Here is an 18,927-nt window from a genome sequence, read left to right on the forward strand (position 1 = left end):
GGTCATCGTTTACTATATACCCCCTTTCGGTTTCACTTATTCTTTCTTGGCTCCTAACTAAAAGAAGTTCTAAGAGGCTTTGAACAAAGTATTATACAACCATGAATTATCAGACCCAACAGCTTGATGTAGAAGCTGTCTGATGCCCTCTTCTGATCGCTCCCACGTGGTGTTTTCTTTTTCAATAATGTCAGCTGCTAAACTGCAGGTTTTATGTTGTACTACATTTTAATGTAAACCCTATTTTTCCCCCACCCTCTCCTTTCTCCTTCCTTTCTTTATATGACAGGTGGATAATGCCAAAGTTCTCCACTATGTCGGAGCAGGCATCGCCTTCCCCACTAGTATGCTGTTTGTGTGCTTGCAGTCAGCACTGACTTACCGACTGGCCAAGACCCAGGGGGAGTACAACATGGCCCACCTCCGGCTCTGCATGACCCTACTGGCCTTCGGAGCCTTGGTGCTCAGTATCCTCTGCCACCACAGATGGCAGCCTTCAAGGCTGTCAAGTGCTTTAGAATAGAGCGTAGCTGCCAGCCTGATTGAGGAAAGAGACATCCCCTCCACATTATATCACAACTACAGTTTCCCTCCAGTATTCAATGTTAAAACCTTTCTTTCATGTTATGGGCCATTTGTACAGCTATACGTGAGAGTATACATGAGAGTGTATACACTTACTTGGCCAATAAAGCTGATTCTAAGAATAGATTCAAAGATTTGAATGGACATGGTAGAGGACATGTCAAACAGATCTGTTGCAGTCAATTAGGGATGCCACGATTATAGATTTTGTTGGTACGATTATAGTCTGAAAAATAATCATGGTTTCACGATTATCACGATTATTATGCATTAATTAATTTCACTGCTAATGTATGAAATCACATGAACACTCTAGATGTTTGTGTCATTTATTGCTGCCCTTTGAAAGAGAAATAACACAGTAACCGTTTTTAATGTTTTGAAAATGACTATATGATCAATCCTCAACCTTTTTATTTAAATTCATCTGATAAGATTAATGACTAGAGGTGAATCAGTCACACCACAAACAAAGGCCAAGTTGGCAACAACAGTGCTGTCCTTCTTAAGAAGAAGTTGGCCCTTTTGGGTCTTGCTAGCTGGTGTGTCTAAAAGTTGGAGAAGCTGATCGACAAGATGCACCGGACACAGGGAGATGCGCAGCATGTTGCCAAGGAATAAGTGCGATGGAGAAATTTCTTTGCAGCCTTATGTCCCACGGGGGATGAAGAGGAGTAATTAAGTAGCGTTAATGGTAACGTCAGTGACATGTTTGAGCTGTTGCGGAGTTTTGACAATAACGTTAACAAACAATGAAGTTGATAGCAAGCTTACCAGCTTGGGTAGATTCCCCGTTGCAGCCACAGCTGTCCTGAGGTCGGGGGATGGCTCTGCTCTGTGTTTGCTAGGGGTGGGAATCACCAGAGGCCTCACGATACGATATCATCACGATACTTATGTCACAATACAATATTATTGCAATTTAAAAGATATTGCAATATTCTGTGATATATTGCAATTTATTACCTTTTTTCCAACTCAAACTTTGTCAACCTCTGTTTTATCTAAAAAGATACATTTGTTCATGTCACTTTACTTTTATTGCCGCAAAATGGGATTGTCAAGCTGACAAACTAACCAACACATATATAATAAAAGATCGATACTTGGCGTCTGTGTATCGATGCAGTATTGCCACGGAAAATATTGCGATACTATGCTGTATCGATTTTTTTCCCCCACCCCTAGTGTTTGCTAACTTTATGTAACGTTAAAAAATTGCAGCATGTTTAATAAGAACTGCACACTCTGCTACACATAACTTGCAGTCAGTTAACACTCGGTGTAGTGGAGCCTTTATGGCTACGTTCAGACTGCAGGCAAAAGTGGCCCAAGTCTTGTCCAGATCAGATTTTTTCAAATCAGATTTAGACCACTTCCATATGTGGTCCTAAATCAGACCCAGGTCTGATTAAAAAATAAATAAAATGCGGCCGCAGAGTGAACAACAAAGGCGGATTTCATGCGATTTTTACGTCTATCTACATCGACATTTGTCACAATTATGCGCCGGCGGGAGTTAGCCCTAGACACAGACTACAATTTAAAAACTTGACTAGGCCTACAAAATGGAGAACGGTGATGGAGTAAGTCAGTGGAGGGAGAGTGAGGTGTTAGACCTAATTAGTGTATGGGGAGATACTTCACCCTTTATTTATTCAAGGAAGGTTCACTGAGAGGAAGCCTCACTTTTGCAGGAACGTGCTGATCACATTCACACAGTTACACATTCATACCTGGAAGCTGCCCGGTACAACCACAGTCTGATCTACTGGCCACTGAGCACCTCCACTGGAGCGGTTGGGGTTGAGGTCCTTGCTCAAGGGCACCTCAGTGGTGGTAATGAGAGAGTGACAAGCACCCCACCCAGATTTTATCCTGTCTGTCTGTCTGGGGATTGAACCGACGACCTCCTGGTCACCAGCTCTAACCTTTGGGCCACCACTGCCCTGTGCCCTGCACTGGATTGTGAGCACAGGCTTTCTCATTGCTTTGCTGTTGTTGTCCTTGACCATGTTTTCAGGTGGTGTGTTTTTCTGTCAGGAGAGCTTCGTCCTTCAACACGCATCAGCAATTTTCGAATGGGTGTTCTGCGTCATCATCATGCTGTTTTACGGGACATTTGCCTTTGAATTTGCCGGCATGTCATCAGATACCATGGTGGTGCTAGCTAGAGGGACCCTGGGACCTGCAGGGAGAGAACACAAGGTGGACACACTGGGATCGCTGGGAGGGCCCATTCCACACCAACCTGAAAACATGTCCATCCTGTAGCCTGCTGTCACATCTTGATGCCACACAGCTGGCTTGTTTATTCCTTTCAAACTCTGGTTGTGGATTTAGTTTACTTATATATTTCCAGCCACATTCGTCTGAAGCTTTGAAACAAGCCAGGCCAGTGCAGTCGCCACTCATGGAAGAGTGAATTCTACTATTTGAGCCCCAGGGTGTAGACCCGCTGCGACAGTAGAGAGCTTAGCTTGTATTGTGCTCACATCAGAGCTCAGTGTCTCTCAATAACTTTGTTTGTATTTTATACATTGCACAGGTGAGAAACCAAACAGCTCAGTCATGTGACCAGCAGAGGAGTAGTTTGTCACTCAGATCAAGAAAATGTACAGTTACCCCTTAGATGCTGTAACCTGTTTAAATAAGTGGCCTTGGACCATTTACACTTCAGATGACACTTAAGGCTTTCATTGTACAAAAAGGAGTGAGGGCTGCTGGACAGCCAAGGAGAGAGAGAGAGAGAGAGAGAGAGAGAGAGAGAGAGAGAGAGAGAGAGAGAGAGAGAGAGAGAGAGAGAGAGAGAGAGAGAGAGAGAGAGAGAGAGAGAGAGAGAGAGAGAGAGAGAGAGAGAGAGAGAGAGAGAGAATAAACTGTAGACAGAGTCTGGAAGAAACAGAAGCATTGTCCTTCCCTCTTGTTGTTACTATATCAACCTTAAACCTCAAATTGATTCAACTTCCTTTCTGTAGAGTTCTACCAAAGAATATGAAAGAGAGATGATACAGTGTCCAGAGGCTAAATGCTTACAGTACCAGCTAATTCAAGCCAGAGCACTGGGTTTATTGAGTTTGGTGAGGAGGCACACATGTGTTTTCAGGTCCTATGGACGTAGGTCTGCATCTCATTACTCCCCAACAAGGAGCAGAACATGCTGTCTTTGCTTTACCTAGTTACTCTTTCTTGAAACTCTCCATAGTTGGGAGTTTTTTACAACATGTCTAGCTGGTGTAGCGGGACAAAGGGAAAAGGAAGGATTTGTAAAGTAAGAGATTACTGAGCTACAGTGTTCTGCCTCCGTGTTACTATACAGCAGAATATGCCAAATATCAGTTTGCCTGTGGCATTGGTGCTAAAACACAAAAGGCCTTATCCTGTCATTTCCGCTGAGGTTAGCTTTGATTATGAGCTTGAGATATAGGGCCGATGTCAGCATCATTGACTGCTAATAGTGGAGGAACAGGGACAGAAGGCTGCATGCACGCTTGTGGGTGCCAGGAATACCAAAGCTGATATTTGGCACAACCAATTCATTTACATTGAAAAATGCTCCCTGCTAATAGCTACACTGACTTGACTTATCTATGAGTGTAGTTTTTCATTTTATTTTAGCCTCATGGTCTTTTTCTTATGGTTGTCCCTCTGTTGTCCCTCTTCATTGACTTTCTTTGACATTCTGTGCTGTGTTGTAATACAGAGTTACTGTTTATATTTTGTTGGAAATATTCAACATCTCAGTGTAATATTAACGCACTCTGAGCTCTCTGGTGAAAACCAGAGAGGGTTTACAATAGTAATAGTCTTGTTAGTAGGCTTCTACTCTGAAAATGTCACTTCATCATACCACAAAGGGCCACATTATGGGCAGAGGTTTTGTTCTTGCCAGTATTTTGGGTGCAAGTTGCTCAAAAGCCCATTCTTCAATCACAGCTTTACAATCTGTTACAGAAGGACTGAAATGTAATAATTCACTATCAGACTGAATGTACGAAGACTAAAGTGGAAAAGCTTGTGCACGCTGCTCAACAGTCGAAACAACACCAGACCCACCTCTGATCACTTGCTTCTCCCTACTGGTCAAACTGCTCATTGCATGTAAAGTTTGTTGGAATCACAGCTGTAATGTTCAAGCTCAGCAGCTTGAAACATTTTTGTATCTACAGCATTGAATTTTCAGTCACCTACGGGTTTAGGCCAAATCTGCTTTTGTTTTACTTCTAAATTTCATAAGAAAGGGGAACTCCTGCCTGTGTGTCTGGCTTTAGTTCAGCAGTAATATTCAGATTTAATGCATTTTAAGTGTTAAGCCAAATGATGCTGCTCTAGCTTTATTACACATTTACTAAAAGGGTTTAATTTTACTGAATGGTTTATGCATGTTAGGAAGCTATGTGTAATGCCCCTGTTTTCAGCTGAACACTACAAAAATGTCTTACAAGAAGTTAGTCCGATTCACAATTTGCATTGCGTCCTTCTCGTCATTTCATATCAACCTCTCTACTTCCTGTCCTTTTTTCCTCATTGACTGATTTGTCTGAACTTTGCACTCAGGAAAATATTACGACACCAGCTGCATTGTTTGAATCAAAGCAGAATGAACTCTGCTTGCTTTTGCCTTCTGTTGTCTTTCTTTTAATGGCATTAATTTTATGTTTATGAGGATTTGTTATGTTTATATGGTTTTGTGTAATATAGGTGGGTAGCCATGATATAATAGATTATTTTTGTTAATCAAGACTCTTTAAAGCTTAAAAAAATAAATATTCCTGTGTAGTTTGCTTGTGGGAATGCTTATGCTGCTCACGCCAACATGGTTAAATATCTGCAAGAAAAACTAGCTCACTCATACAATCAGTAGATCATTGGTGAGACAATCCAGCGTCTCTAAACCTCACAGACATCTGTTACTCGATACGTTGTTGAAATGCAAAATGCTCCCTATGTGCCTTATATATTATTTTCATAAATAAAACCAAAGAGGTTTAGGTTGTAAATTCTATTTTGATAAAAAAAGTCATATGATTGTGTGTGTGTATATATATATATATATATATATATATATATATATATATATATATATATATATATATATATATATATATATATATATATATATATATATATATATATATATATATATATATATATATATATGTATATATATATATATATATATATATATATATATATATATATATATATATATATATGTATGTATATATATATATATGTATGTATGTGTATGTATGTATGTATATATATATGTATGTATATATATATATATATATATATGTATGTATATATATATATATGTATGTATATATATATATGTATGTATGTATGTATGTATATGTATGCCTTAATGTATAATAAAAACGGTTAAAAAAATAATTCATGTAATCCAATTTTATTTTCACCACATAACAGTTATTACCTTTTAATTTATTGTTTAATTATTTACATTGTCCAGTTTCTCTGCCAACAGAGTTGACAGAAGATGACACAGATCAACACATTAAATAGAGGAAAACTTCTCTTACAAAAACAATGTTGGTTGTAGATGAAATCACGGGTCATCACAAACTCCTAAACCTACAGACATGAAGTTTAAAGATTACTCTTGACACTTCCTCAATCCCATCAGAAGGAAATAATGAAATTAAATACTTTGTGATTAAGGAAGGATGAAAGCTGACCTAAAATTAAATTTTCTAAATGCCCTCTTGAGAAACATAATTTAATAAACACTCCCTTTTTCCTTATAAATCCAAGGGAAGGATCTCAGTCTGCAATATAGAGCTGCAGAGAAAACTTCACATTGAATACGACATTAACTAAATATCTATAAATAGAAGGAAATCTGCAACTACTCTTAGTCAGATATTGACTAGGATCAGTATAGGCTTCAAACATTATAGAAACGCAGCAATTGTAAGACACCAGTGCACATGCTTTTGTCTCAACAGCGTGCAGCTTGGTAAGCTACTGCAGAGAGCAAAGAGAGAAGAGACTTCAAGTTATTTGCTAAATGGGTCACATCTACAGACTCAGTCACAGCAGCAGGTCTGCTGGTAAAAAAAAAAGAAGACATACAGATACAAATCAGCCCAAAAGGATGACAGAAAATTAGAGCAGTATGAATACACAACAGTGCATGGCTTGATTGTAACAAATGCTCAAGAGATAATAGCTCTCTCCACGTTTTAATGTCCTGTCTTGTTTTACGATGATGATTGTAACATTGCAAACAGCTTCCCGTAGCACACATTACAAAATAAGACTTAGAAAATAATTTTAGTTTTCTTCTAAAGCCGTGCCTTTGGTTAAGCTATAATTACACTTTTGACATTTATATGATAGTCACTGATAAAACACTTGCTGTTGTCAAAAGCAACTTTTGTAAATGAAGCACTGAGGTTGTTTCTGTACACCATACGTATCAAGTAAAGGAACATTCACAGCATTGAGACAAAACACTGCTTCTAGTGGGGTAGAGGTATCTTTCTTGAGAGGATTGTATTTGGTGTAGTGTTCCTTTACGTTACTAAGGACTGTGACTAGTGAGTGTACGTATATTTTTAAAGCACCAATAATTGGATGTTTATGGACGGGGGTGGGATTAGTTACTGTAATGTCCTCTGCAATGTCTCTCTTCTCATTGGTAGAGTGTCCCATTATATGTTTGTTGGCTACAACCACTAATTGTCTTCTTATCTTTTTAAAGTTGACTTATCACTAACTTTGGCTTTTGTTCTTCCTAATGAAAAATGTCCTATCGTTTGAAGGAGCTGGCAGTTAGTAGCCCATGAAGAGACGTATGGTTCAGCCTCCAGGTGAGTCGATCTGGACGAGCAGGTGGAGTATTTAGAAGACAAGCTTTTTGGGCATCTCCCAAGTGAACTCTGGTCGACCAAAGTGGCCATAAGAAGCTGTCTGCTGGTAGATCGGCCTCTTCAGGTTCAGTTCCCTAAGGGAAAATACAACGCAATAAAAGAGGTGAGAAAGGACAGTAAGGTAAGTAAGGTATCATCTTAGTTAACACGGACGATATTTAAATCAGTAACATGGGATGCCTCTATGGCCAACAATATGTGAAACTCCTAACCCACAAAATTCAAATGCATCACTAGGATAATTTGAAACTAAAGTGTTTAAAGAGGGATCAGTCATGTATTAATGATCTGGTACTTGCCATTGCGTGGTATGTGGCATTGGTTCATGCCTATTACTTGTCCCTGTAAAAATATGATTTTCTGGGTGATTCTATAGGGATGATGGGATGGGACAGGCAACAAAAGCCTTGGCTTCAGCCTATTCTTTTTTTCGGCTAGATATGGTGGCAAATTGTGGAAAATAATTGTTTCTTTCATGTATGTTAACCGAAATAAAATTATTCATCATCATCATCATCATCATACATAAAATAAACAACTGAATGTTCTAATCTTTCTGTCTGTCGTTACATGCAGCCTTCACTGCAAAAAAGAGAAATGTAAATGTAGACAAAACGCTACCGTCTTAAATCCACTGTTTACAATTTGAAAGTGCCTAACTTTGGTGCCTCCTAGTGGTAAAATAAAAAAAATGCATTTTCACTGAGTCTAATTTAGCTAGAAACAAAAACATAAGACATCAGACTATTTTAATCCATCCATCCATCTTCGTCCGCTTATCCGGTGTCGGGTCGCGGGGGGAGCAGCTCCAGCAGGGGACCCAAAACTTCCCTTTCCCGAGCAACATTAACCAGCTCCGACTGGGGGATCCCGAGGCGTTCCCAGGACAGGTTGGAGATATAATCCCTCCACCTAGTCCTGGGTCTTCCCCGAGGCCTCCTCCCAGCTGGACGTGCCTGGAACACCTCCCTAGGGAGGCGCCCAGGGGGCATCCTTACCAGATGGCCGAACCACCTCAACTGGCTCCTTTCGACGCAATTCGACTATTTTAATATATGCTATAATAAAAAGTCTACCCACAGTGACTAAACGAAACAGCCTTGACATTTTCTTGCATAAGGAGGATACAGAGGTCCTATTGTCATGGTTACCTGACAATGACTCCTGGCCGCAGATCAAAGTTCTTGTTGACAATCTGGAGCAGCTCTGACTCCGTTTTCTGAGAGGAACCGTAGGTGAACAAGGAGATGGACAGAGGTTTGGCCACTCCGATAGCATAAGACACCTGTAACACACACCCACAGAAATGTAGATAGAAATGTTTTTATCAGTACAGCTTAAAGCTTTAGTGCGTAACATTTGATATTAATGAACGTCCATTACATTCAAGCCATTGCCAAATGAGTTGTTACAAAGCTAACTAAGACTATGAGCTCCACATAACTCTCTCTGTATTTCTCCGTATGGCTGTGTTCAGAAGATTGTGTCGTCCGGCGACTTTCGCGCGCAGAAACCCGAGTGAAGATAATTACCTGAAGAGTCAGTCACATTTTTTTAATCCTCCGTGTCCTCCTTGGCTACTAGCAACTGCGTGGAGGAGGGGTGGGGGCTATGCGCGATCACGGAAGGCTTGTATCGTGTACGCGCCGACAGTTTTGTTGTCATTACTTAGCATTTCTCATGGGGGCGACAGAAACTACGCACTATAGCTTTAATGCTTCAAACGCTGGTCATGTACACATGGGTGAATGAATGATGATGTGGGCTCACCTGAACCAGAACTCTCCTGCACAGTTTGGCTTTGACCAGAGACTTGGCAACCCAGCGAGCAGCATAGGCAGCAGAGCGGTCCACCTTTGAGAAGTCTTTTCCGGAGAAAGCTCCGCCACCGTGAGCGCCCCACCCTCCGTACGTGTCTACAATGATCTTCCTGCCTGTCACACCAGCGTCACCCTGTTAAAGAAAGAAGGAAAGATGAGCAAAAATCAGTGGTGACTTTTTTACATTTTTTCTTTTGTTTGTTTTCGAGATGAAATGAGCAGCTTGTGTGTGATGGTCACCTGAGGTCCTCCAATGACGAAGCGACCGCTGGGCTGAAGGTGGCAGATGGTCTTGTCGTCCAAATATTTAGCTGGAACCACGGCATCGATCACCTAATAGAATCAATGCAACATCAGAACCAAAGATATGACTTCATTTCCTAGGCAATGCATTCATCAGATGCCAGTGAAGTGTGTTTATAGGATCGACCTTCTCCTTGAGGACCCTCTTCTGTTCCTCCAGAGAGATGAAGTCATCATGCTGGACAGAGACTACGATGGTGTGAACTCTCTTGGGGATCACAGCTCCGTCCTTCTGGTCGTAATGTACCGTCACCTGTGGGACAGCCAAGAAATCAAAAAGTTAGCACACAATAATGTATATATTATAGTATAATTACGGACGTAATCTACAGTTCTCTATCTTTTACCCTCATTTATCTAGTTTCCTGCTGCTGCTGTGAACCAAATTTTCCCACAGGATGACTACATTTTCCTTTGAATGTATCTGTTTACTTGTGCAGACCCTCACCTAAAACTCTGAATGAAAGTTTTGCCAGATATCTTCTAACATTCCAGAATTGGCAATAGCTAAGCAACTACATAGTCACTTTGTTGATTCATTAATACTTCTTTGTCATAGTAAAAATGTGTGCTCAGTCAAATCTGTGATACATTTAAAGCTATTGTGTTTGAATGCCTGGTTTTAATTTGGATATACTCTTTTTTGCCTGGTTTTCTAACAACCTACATTGGACCTGGGACACAAAGGCATTAGACACGTAATGTCACAGAGCTGCAGTCAGCGGCTAACTGCCTCAAAATCGGTCAAAAGTCTATTATTTCTACACAGAGAGCTTTATGTTAAATACTTAAGTAACCACAGCTGATCCGATTTTGTCTGCTGGCACCAAAACAAATCTCTTGGAAGACATCCAGAGTAGAAACAATAAACTAATTCACAGAAAGACTACGGTGGTTTTGTTTCGGGAGGAAAAAAGAAAAATATTGCATATGTTGTAATACTTTGTACAACACATGACCTCACCTGTGTTTTAGAGTCGGGACGCAGCCAGGCAATGCTGCCGGATCGTCTGAGTTCAGCCATCTTTGAGTTGAGTTTGTGGGCTAAGACGATTGTGAGAGGCATGCACTCCTCTGTTTCATCCGTGGCATAGCCAAACATCAGACCCTGCAGAGAAAGAGAGTCAGTACAGAAACAGAAAGATGTAAACTGTATAATGACACCGATCATCATCAGCAGGAAATAGTCATATTGACTGAATATGTAACAAAAACAATGACAAAATATTAATAATGCATTGTGCGACACTGCGGCCTGTGAGGAGTCAGCTGGAGCTAGTTATATTAATATAATATCAGTCCTGTCACAAGACAAGACATAATAAATGAAAAGAGCACTTCTTAAAACAAACATGAAGGTTAAAAGACATTAAAATAGACGTATAAATCAAGTAAAATAAGATAAAGTTATGTTTTAAGAAAATATTTATAAGAAGATCTTGAATCAGCAAGCTTTATTTTACATCCTTAGACGTGGTTTATAGATATTACAAAACTTATTTTAACTGTTGACTTTTTCCGATTGAATTACACTTAAACTTAAATTACTCAGAATGAGTACATTGATTTTTGATACTTTAAGTACATTTAGCTGTAATTCTACTTAAGTAGGATTTTAAATACAGGACTTTCACTTAAAATAGAATATTTAGTTAAAAAGTAAAAGATCTAAGTACTTCCTCCACCACTGCTGAATTGTCTCAATTCTTTAACACTGTAATATTGAGTCAAACAAATAGAAACAGAAGTCAAATATCACAGCCATCCAGCCCTCCAGCCAACATTAGCCAAAGGTCACATTGTCCTGTTGCAACAGTCCAACCTGGTCCCCCGCTCCAATGTCCTCCTCCTGCCTGTCAACATGGACCCCCTGAGCAATGTCTGGACTCTGCTGCTCCAGAGCCACCAGCACATTACACGTCTTATAGTCAAAACCTACAGAAGAAAAGTAAACGAGAGCGATAAAGCTGACAACACGGCACATTTTACCTCTATTTTAGTTGATTTCCAAGTTGCTTTCTCACCTTTGTCAGAGTTGTCGTAGCCAATGTGTTTGATGGTGTCCCTCACCACCTTCTGGTAGTCCACGTTGGCCCGAGATGTGATCTCTCCACAGAGCAACACCATGCCAGTCTTACACACCGTCTCTGTCAATACAACCAAGACATTACACATACTTTTAAACACTTTGTGAAATTAGAAAATCTTTGGACACAGTTCTACTTTTTGACTTCTATCACTTGGAAATAGCTGTTGCAAAGACAGGCCTTATTGCCGTTATCAGCAAATTCACAGGGTTGCTCTGAGTGGGGAGTAGGGATCTTGTGACACTCAGAGGTCAATATTAAAATACAATAAATAATCTAACAATCCAGACAATTTATACTCGGTTTGTATGTCAAAACTGACCGCATGTTCCCTTTTGTCCTACTCAGGAGAATTTAAAGAAAAAGTTAAGATATTGAGATAATGACATTAAATCGATCTGAATTCTAGTTTACTTACCACAGGCCACTTTGGCATCTGGGTCCTGCTTCAAGTGAGCATCCAGGACAGCATCACTGATCTGGTCACAAATCTTGTCTGTGGAGAGAGGACAAGCATTAAACAAAAAGTTTAGATTCAGAACAGAGACAGTGTGATTTGAATGTATTACTGCACAGAGATTTCTAGATACAGTATATGAGCCTTTTGAGGCAGTAATTTCAGTTTTTGAAAGACAGAAAAAACTAAATATTGTAGCATTATTACTGTAGGTTCTACAAATATTTCTCTGAAAGGTTACAAGCTAATATTTCAAACAGGACAAGCGTTGGATTTTAGTTGTATCAGTCAGCAGCAGGACAATGTCTCACCAACCACTCCATTCATTTCTATCTGTCATCCTGCTGGAGCATGCAATACACGGGTTACATCAGAAACAACATCAACATCTGGTTGCATCGGCTTGACACGACACTGAGAACCTCAATGTATAGTTCAGAGATATGGAGGAATTAAAATAATATGAAACTTTTTGTCATCTTCACTTTAAATTGACAAAATCGATTTATAGCTGGTTTACAATCTGTAGGTGTAGAAGAGACTATGTATCCTTGATCCCCCCCCAAAAAAGGCCACTATCTGTGGGAACAGCCCAGACCTCGAGGTATGTTATCAAATCAAAAGTTGTGTGCTGCAGCTTTCCACCAAGGCCACACACCTCTGTAAATGTTCAAACAGTATGGGAAGTATTTTAACTGGTAACTAGGTCTTCTTCTGTTTTATGATTGTTTTTAAGACCTAAAAGACTTTAAGTTAAAATATAAGTCCTCTGGGAGGCCCGAGTTGGACTCTGTTAACTTGTTAAGTCCTTTGTAAGGCCCAGTTTGGAACTGGTTAAGTCCTCTGGGAGGCCAGGTTTGGAACCTGAGTTGCAACAGAAAACATAAGTCCTCTGGGAGGCCCGAGTTGGACTCGGTTAACTTGTTCTTATACTGCACTGTAAATTTAATTCTCATCTTTTATCTGTTTTGAATTTTTTTTTAATCATTTTTAACTGCTCTTTAATATTTTTATTTCTTAATCGTTGTTAACTGCTCTTTAATGTTTTATGTAAAGCACTTTGAATTGCCCTGTTGCTGAAATGTGCTATACAAATACAGCTGCCTTGCCGAGTGAAATGTGATTACTATCTACGATAAAGATGTACTTTTGGCCATGTTTCAAACATGAATGCAAAAGGTTTGTTTTGTTTTCCCTGAGACCGCAGAGGGTGGGGGTGGGAGAGGGTTTTGGTTCTTGTTTGATTGTAGTTGTTTGTTCTGTATGTTCTATGCTCAAAAATATAAAAATAATAAAATTGATCATAAAAAAAAAAAGAATGCAAAAAAACAAAACTATGACACAACCAAGATGAATTTCTCCAATTCAAAATCAGTGTAACTTATTTTCTAACCCTGTGGTTTTACACAATATTGCGCCATTATCTGTGAAGCAACTGTTTTACTCTGCTGAGTTTACTGATTATCGATTTAGGAACTTTGTAACATATTTGTGAAAGGATTACAACACTTTGAAAAAAAGGGTTAGGGGAGCAGTGTAGAGGGTAGAGTACATTTTTAGCTTTATAATTAGCTTTCTCAGGTGTGTATAGAACATTTGGGCAACATTTTACATAAGTCCTCCTTTTTAGCATTTATAAGCAGTATATAAACATTAAATACATTGTTAATAACACCATCATGTAGTTGTAAGCAGCTATAGACATTTTAAGGGTTTGTTAAATATACAGTAGTTGTCAGCAATTATAACTTATTATTACAACTGTATTTTACCATATTGCAATTAATCATACACCAGCCTCCACTTATGGTTGCCCACAGGAGGAGTTAAAGTTGTTGACAAATACATTAATAAAGACTTATATCTGCTTATATAAGTGATGTTATAAACCATTTATGAAATATTTACAGAGTGCTAATAAATGCTATATAGGGGGACTTAAAGTAAAGTTTTGCCAACATGGGATTGACAAGAACTGACAGCCATATCCAACAGCAATCCACATAGAAACTGTAATTGGTCATTTTAATTAGGTTAAGGCTGTGGGACATTGTCGTTCTGTCGCATGTATTTGTATGTATGTATACTTATTTCAATGTCAACATGCCAGTTGTATCCCTGCATAGAGTCCACACGACACTTTTCTTCAGTGTGCAACCTTACACCAGTGTCACACACATTCACCTCCTGCTGCCCATAAGTGAGAGTGAGCGTGAGGGGCAGCAAACACATGTTGCTGTGAATGGAATACCAACCATGCTTGGAGAGTAAATACTCAGCACTGTGGAGCTATTTTGGACATGAAGTTCAACTTGCCTAGAATTTATTCATATGTATGTCTATGTTTTAACCATGGAATGTTAAAGTGTATAGATAAGAAAAAGGTAAAGATGTGTTTTGAAAATGATATGTTCTGGATGTGTTTACAACAAAGTGTGAAGAAATGTGTTGTGAAGTTGTGAGATATCTCATAGTAAACACAGTTGATTGGAGACTCACCTGGATGTCCCTCTCCTACGGACTCCGACGTGAACATAAAAGAGCCATCGTCCAGCATGTCACTCATTTTTCTTTACAGGGCCAGGTATTCGGCAAGACTCAGAGAGAAAAGTTTCCTCAGCTCCCTCCAACAAGCAGTGCAGAGAGATCTGAAGGCTGCTTTATATTCCTGCTGGTTCTCTTTAAGAGAAAAATGAAGAAAAAAAAGGCCAACAGCCCTGCAGCCAATACAAAGTCTATCCTACAAAACTCCACGCCTGTGTCCACATGGCCCGATATATATGGCTAAAAGAACACACACACGCACACTCTCTCTCTATGCACACACACACACACACACACACACACACACACACACACACACACACACACACACACACACACACACACACACACACACACGTCATGTGAATCCATGGGACAGTCCATTCCAGGGGGAATGGATGATGGGAGGGCATTTACAGCTTGTGCAAACTGCTTTGAAACACCTTGTGTACAGTATGATACTTGAGTGTGTTTAAAGTCATCACCTCCACATTGACAGCTCTGCTTTTTAGGGTGGAAGACTGGAAGGTTGGGAGCAGGAGAAGCTTAACTAGGGGTTCCCCTCCCCTTGTCACACTGGTGGCATGGCTCTATCTGCGGGGATTCTGCCAGGTCAGGGCAGCCTATGGATAGAGGGACAGAGAGGCTGGTTGTTGTCAAGTGCAAAAATGATGCAATTACTTCTGTTTACCTCATGTTCAAGGAGTTTGTTCAACAGTGGTTAAAGAATACAAAGTAAATGCTCTGGAACAACAATTACAAAGCAATCAAAACAATAAAATAACATATGGATGTAAAACAAGATCTTCAACAATTAGTCGATTGAAAGAATATTAATCTGCAACTTTTTTTTATGGATTAATCATTTTAAATTCAATTTTTTAAGCAAAAAAGCCAAACTTTTGATGGTTCCAGAATTTGCTACTTTGTCCTGTTTGAATTTTTGCTACTCTTGGTCTTACATTTTGGTAAATTGCAGTGGTGGAAAGTAACTTAAAGTAAATTTAGTCAAGTACTGTACTTGAATTAAGTAGGCTACAATTTTACTACTTTATACTCATACTTTACTACATTTCAGAGCAAAATGTACTTTTTACTACACTACATGTATGTGACTGCTATAGTTACTTTGCAGATACATTTTCAATTCAATTCAATTTTATTTATAGTATCAAATCATAACAAGAGTTATCTCAAGACACTTTACAGATAGAGTAGGTCTAGACCACACTCTATAAGACTTTTAATAAAAACCTAATGCTTAGTTTATGAACAATATAATGAATGTAATATATGAAACTACCAATCAGTGTAACTATAAGTGGTTGGTTTAAAGATAAAAATAAAAAAAGATAAAAATAATTGTGTCATGAATAGTTCCCTTGACCTCAAGTAAAGTGGAACACTGTGGACTTTTCATTAAAATGTCATAAATGTTATAAGGCTTGAGTTTTAGACGGATAGCTTTAGGCTACTTGTTGCTAAAGTAACTGCTAACTACTGCTAACTGTAGTAAGCTGTCATTAGCTGGGTGCCCGGATAGTTCATTTGGTAGAGCGGGTGCCCATATATAGAGATTTACTCCTTGATGCAGCGGGCCCGGGTTTGACTCCGACCTGCGGCTCTTTGCTGCATGTCATGTCATTCCCCCTCTCTATCCTTTCATTTCTTCAGCTGTCCTGTCAATAAAGGCCTAAAAATGCCCAAAATATTATCTAAAAAAAAAAAAAAACCTGTCATTAGCTCAGTTTGCTGTACAGCTGTCCTATTAGCTAACTCATCCCTGGGGTGCTAGTAGCCAAACCCAGAAAGAAAACCACCTATGGGTACTGTATTCCCTGTCGTTAAACTGGCCTGGTCAAAGTATTTCAAATTTGAACTTCAGTACAGTACTATGTAATTAGTTACTTTCCATCACTGTCGATAATTACATTTGGACAGACAGCCACCTGTTGTCTGAATGCTCTTTTCCATCTAAGTCCCAGCCTGAGGCACTTGTCTCTGTACACAACTGCAGAAAATATTGAGCCATTTCCAGAGAGGAGATCAAATAATGAAGATGTGTCTCTCAGATATATTGAGGCCTTTAAGGTGACTCACTGTACCTGTGTTTTAATAGAATATCAGGGACTGTAGAGCAGAGATCTTAAACAGGAGCTCCGTGACCCCTAGGGGGTCCTTACAGTTAGTGCAGGGGGACCGCCAAATTATTCAAAATATAATAATAATAAAGTTTCTTTTTTCAAAAATGAAAACGTCTACAAATATACTTTAATATGAATCCAACATATCAATAGCAAAGAGAAATTGGCCTATTTGTGAAAAAAAAATACAAATTTACATATTGAAGATAAGCTTACTATAGGTAAGCTAGCCACTATGGTATCCGTACAGTTAAGCTTAAAGATTCACTGTGCCTTCCACATGTATGTTTAATGTTAAAACATGATGTATAAATAATGACCATTTATTTATATCCATTCGGCCTGGTTTAATATGCAACTTAATTGTATACATACAATATATGCAGTAAGGGTTCCCAACTTGTTCTCAAGGGTTCCCTGACCTAAAAAACATTGAAGACCCCTGCTGTAGAGGACTGTTTATGTAAGTGATGCTCACAAACATACTGTATGTGCATGCACAAACATACACCTGGAGAAATAATGGGACTGTAAACCGCACAGACAGTGACTCTGTGCTTTTTCATATGGTAACACAAGCTCTGCAGACAGTGAAAGATACACACATCTCTCTTTACTGTAGCGTAAACAGTGCAGAGGGACTATGGACAAACCCTTTCTCTCCACCTCTCTCTCTCATCTGGCTCTAATATCAGCTAGTGTTGAGTTGGCCTCATGAAATGAGAGGAGAATGTTAACTAGCTCTCAGTAGTGAATACAATTCCTCTTCCTTACTGTTTGAAGTCTCATTTAAAGCAGATTTAACCAGAAAAGCAAAAAAGCACAATCTACATTAACTTTAGAGCCATGTAAGCAGTAAATGCATTACCTTTTTTTCTTCACAGTTCTACAGAAAGTCTAAAAATGAATTTGGAGTATTTGTAAAACTACAGTAGGTCTGTGCATAAAAACATTTGACATAGTAAATATCTGTCTGAACTGCACACTCTAAGAAATAAATCCGTAAAATAACAGAATAAGTTCTGGCAGCTCATTACCCAGATTTTGTCCTGTAATTAAAAACAGAAATTTTGTGTCTAGCTTCAGGTGTAGGGTGGGGGTGTGGCCTTAACCAACTCCTTATGACCTCATAAGGAGCAAGATTCCAGATCGGCCCATCTGAGCTTTTATTTTCTCAAAGGCAGAGCAGGATACCCAGGGCTGGGTTTACACCTATCACCATTTCTAGCCACTGGGGGGCCATAGGCAGGCTGGGGGGAACGCATATTAATGTTAAAAAACCTCATAAAGTGAAATTTTCATGCCATGGGACCTTTAATAAGCAACAAACGTCGAAAAAAGCAACATGGTGGGCTTCTTTAACCTCTCAAAACCAACCTCCGTGGCCGCCAAAAGTTATCGCCGCACTGTGAATCACGTTCTATGGAAAGTTCTGTTAAAATATAGTCATACAAGATATTTCTTAGAGTGCAGGTCATACATACACACAGGACATTATAGAATCACACACATTATGCAGTAATTTAGTGTTTGTGTTGTTAAGAGGAATGGGTGAGAATTATAAACAGCTGTTTAAACATAAAAATAAATGCCACTTAAGTAGCAAGCTAACCTAATCATACCCCAGGCCAGCAGAATCAAACCTGGAGAGGCAGGAGCTGCATGCTGAGTGTGATATATAAGCTGCTATGGGGCTAAAACTAAAGTAATCATTATTCTTTCACTACCAACAAATAAGACTATTTGACTATAAGCTCAGAACTCTTTTTGGGGGAAATCATTATACAGTCTACCCCAGATAAACTATTTAATATTATAAGATAAAAGTAACTGATAGACAGTTGATATAATTAACGTATGCTAGCTAAAGGTAAACAGTGAAAATAATAAGCTAAAGCCCAGAGTCCACACTCACAAAGGGGCCCCATAAAGATTCAGAACAGTACTGTATTAGGCATAAAATATATGAAAAAACAAATGATGGTGTTCCACAACTGGGCAATAACTTGCATTTAGTTTGTTGTTTGGAGTTAAATGAATAATTTATTACCTTTGAGAAACACAGAGGTAAGGTGTTCCCCTGTGTTT

At 39.1% G+C, this 18,927-nt stretch overlaps 3 protein-coding genes across 3 annotated transcripts in view; 1 reads left to right on the forward strand and 2 right to left on the reverse strand.

Annotated features, from left to right (window-relative positions):
• Window positions 1-3,344, forward strand: part of zgc:154058 (Transmembrane protein 150A-like) — a 21,606-nt gene extending 18,262 nt beyond the window's left edge. The window contains exons 7-8 of the mRNA XM_028603615.1: window positions 290-467; window positions 2,609-3,344. Of these exons, the coding sequence (XP_028459416.1) occupies window positions 290-467; window positions 2,609-2,859 (429 nt within the window). The 3' untranslated portion in view covers window positions 2,860-3,344. The remainder of the gene's footprint in view (window positions 1-289; window positions 468-2,608) is intronic.
• A 2,638-nt stretch (window positions 3,345-5,982) lies between these two features.
• On the reverse strand, window positions 5,983-9,637 carry LOC114572545 (S-adenosylmethionine synthase-like; the record flags this gene model as incomplete). The annotated part of the gene is made up of 4 exons (XM_028604215.1): window positions 5,983-7,558; window positions 8,636-8,769; window positions 9,255-9,437; window positions 9,545-9,637. Coding segments are annotated over 4 exons (513 nt in total), but the record flags the coding sequence as incomplete, so codon positions are not given.
• Window positions 9,638-9,677: 40 nt separating this feature from the next.
• On the reverse strand, window positions 9,678-14,717 carry mat1a (methionine adenosyltransferase 1A). Its single transcript, XM_028604216.1, has 6 exons — window positions 14,651-14,717; window positions 12,113-12,190; window positions 11,632-11,754; window positions 11,430-11,542; window positions 10,572-10,715; window positions 9,678-9,860 (listed from the first exon to the last, which is right to left on the reverse strand). Exons 1-6 carry the CDS (start codon window positions 14,715-14,717, stop codon window positions 9,678-9,680), a joined length of 708 nt encoding a protein of 235 aa, XP_028460017.1.
• Between the last annotated feature and the right edge of the window lie 4,210 nt (window positions 14,718-18,927).

This window comes from Perca flavescens, chromosome 17 (genome assembly GCF_004354835.1).
Source record: "Perca flavescens isolate YP-PL-M2 chromosome 17, PFLA_1.0, whole genome shotgun sequence".
Taxonomy (NCBI): Eukaryota; Metazoa; Chordata; class Actinopteri; order Perciformes; family Percidae; genus Perca; species Perca flavescens.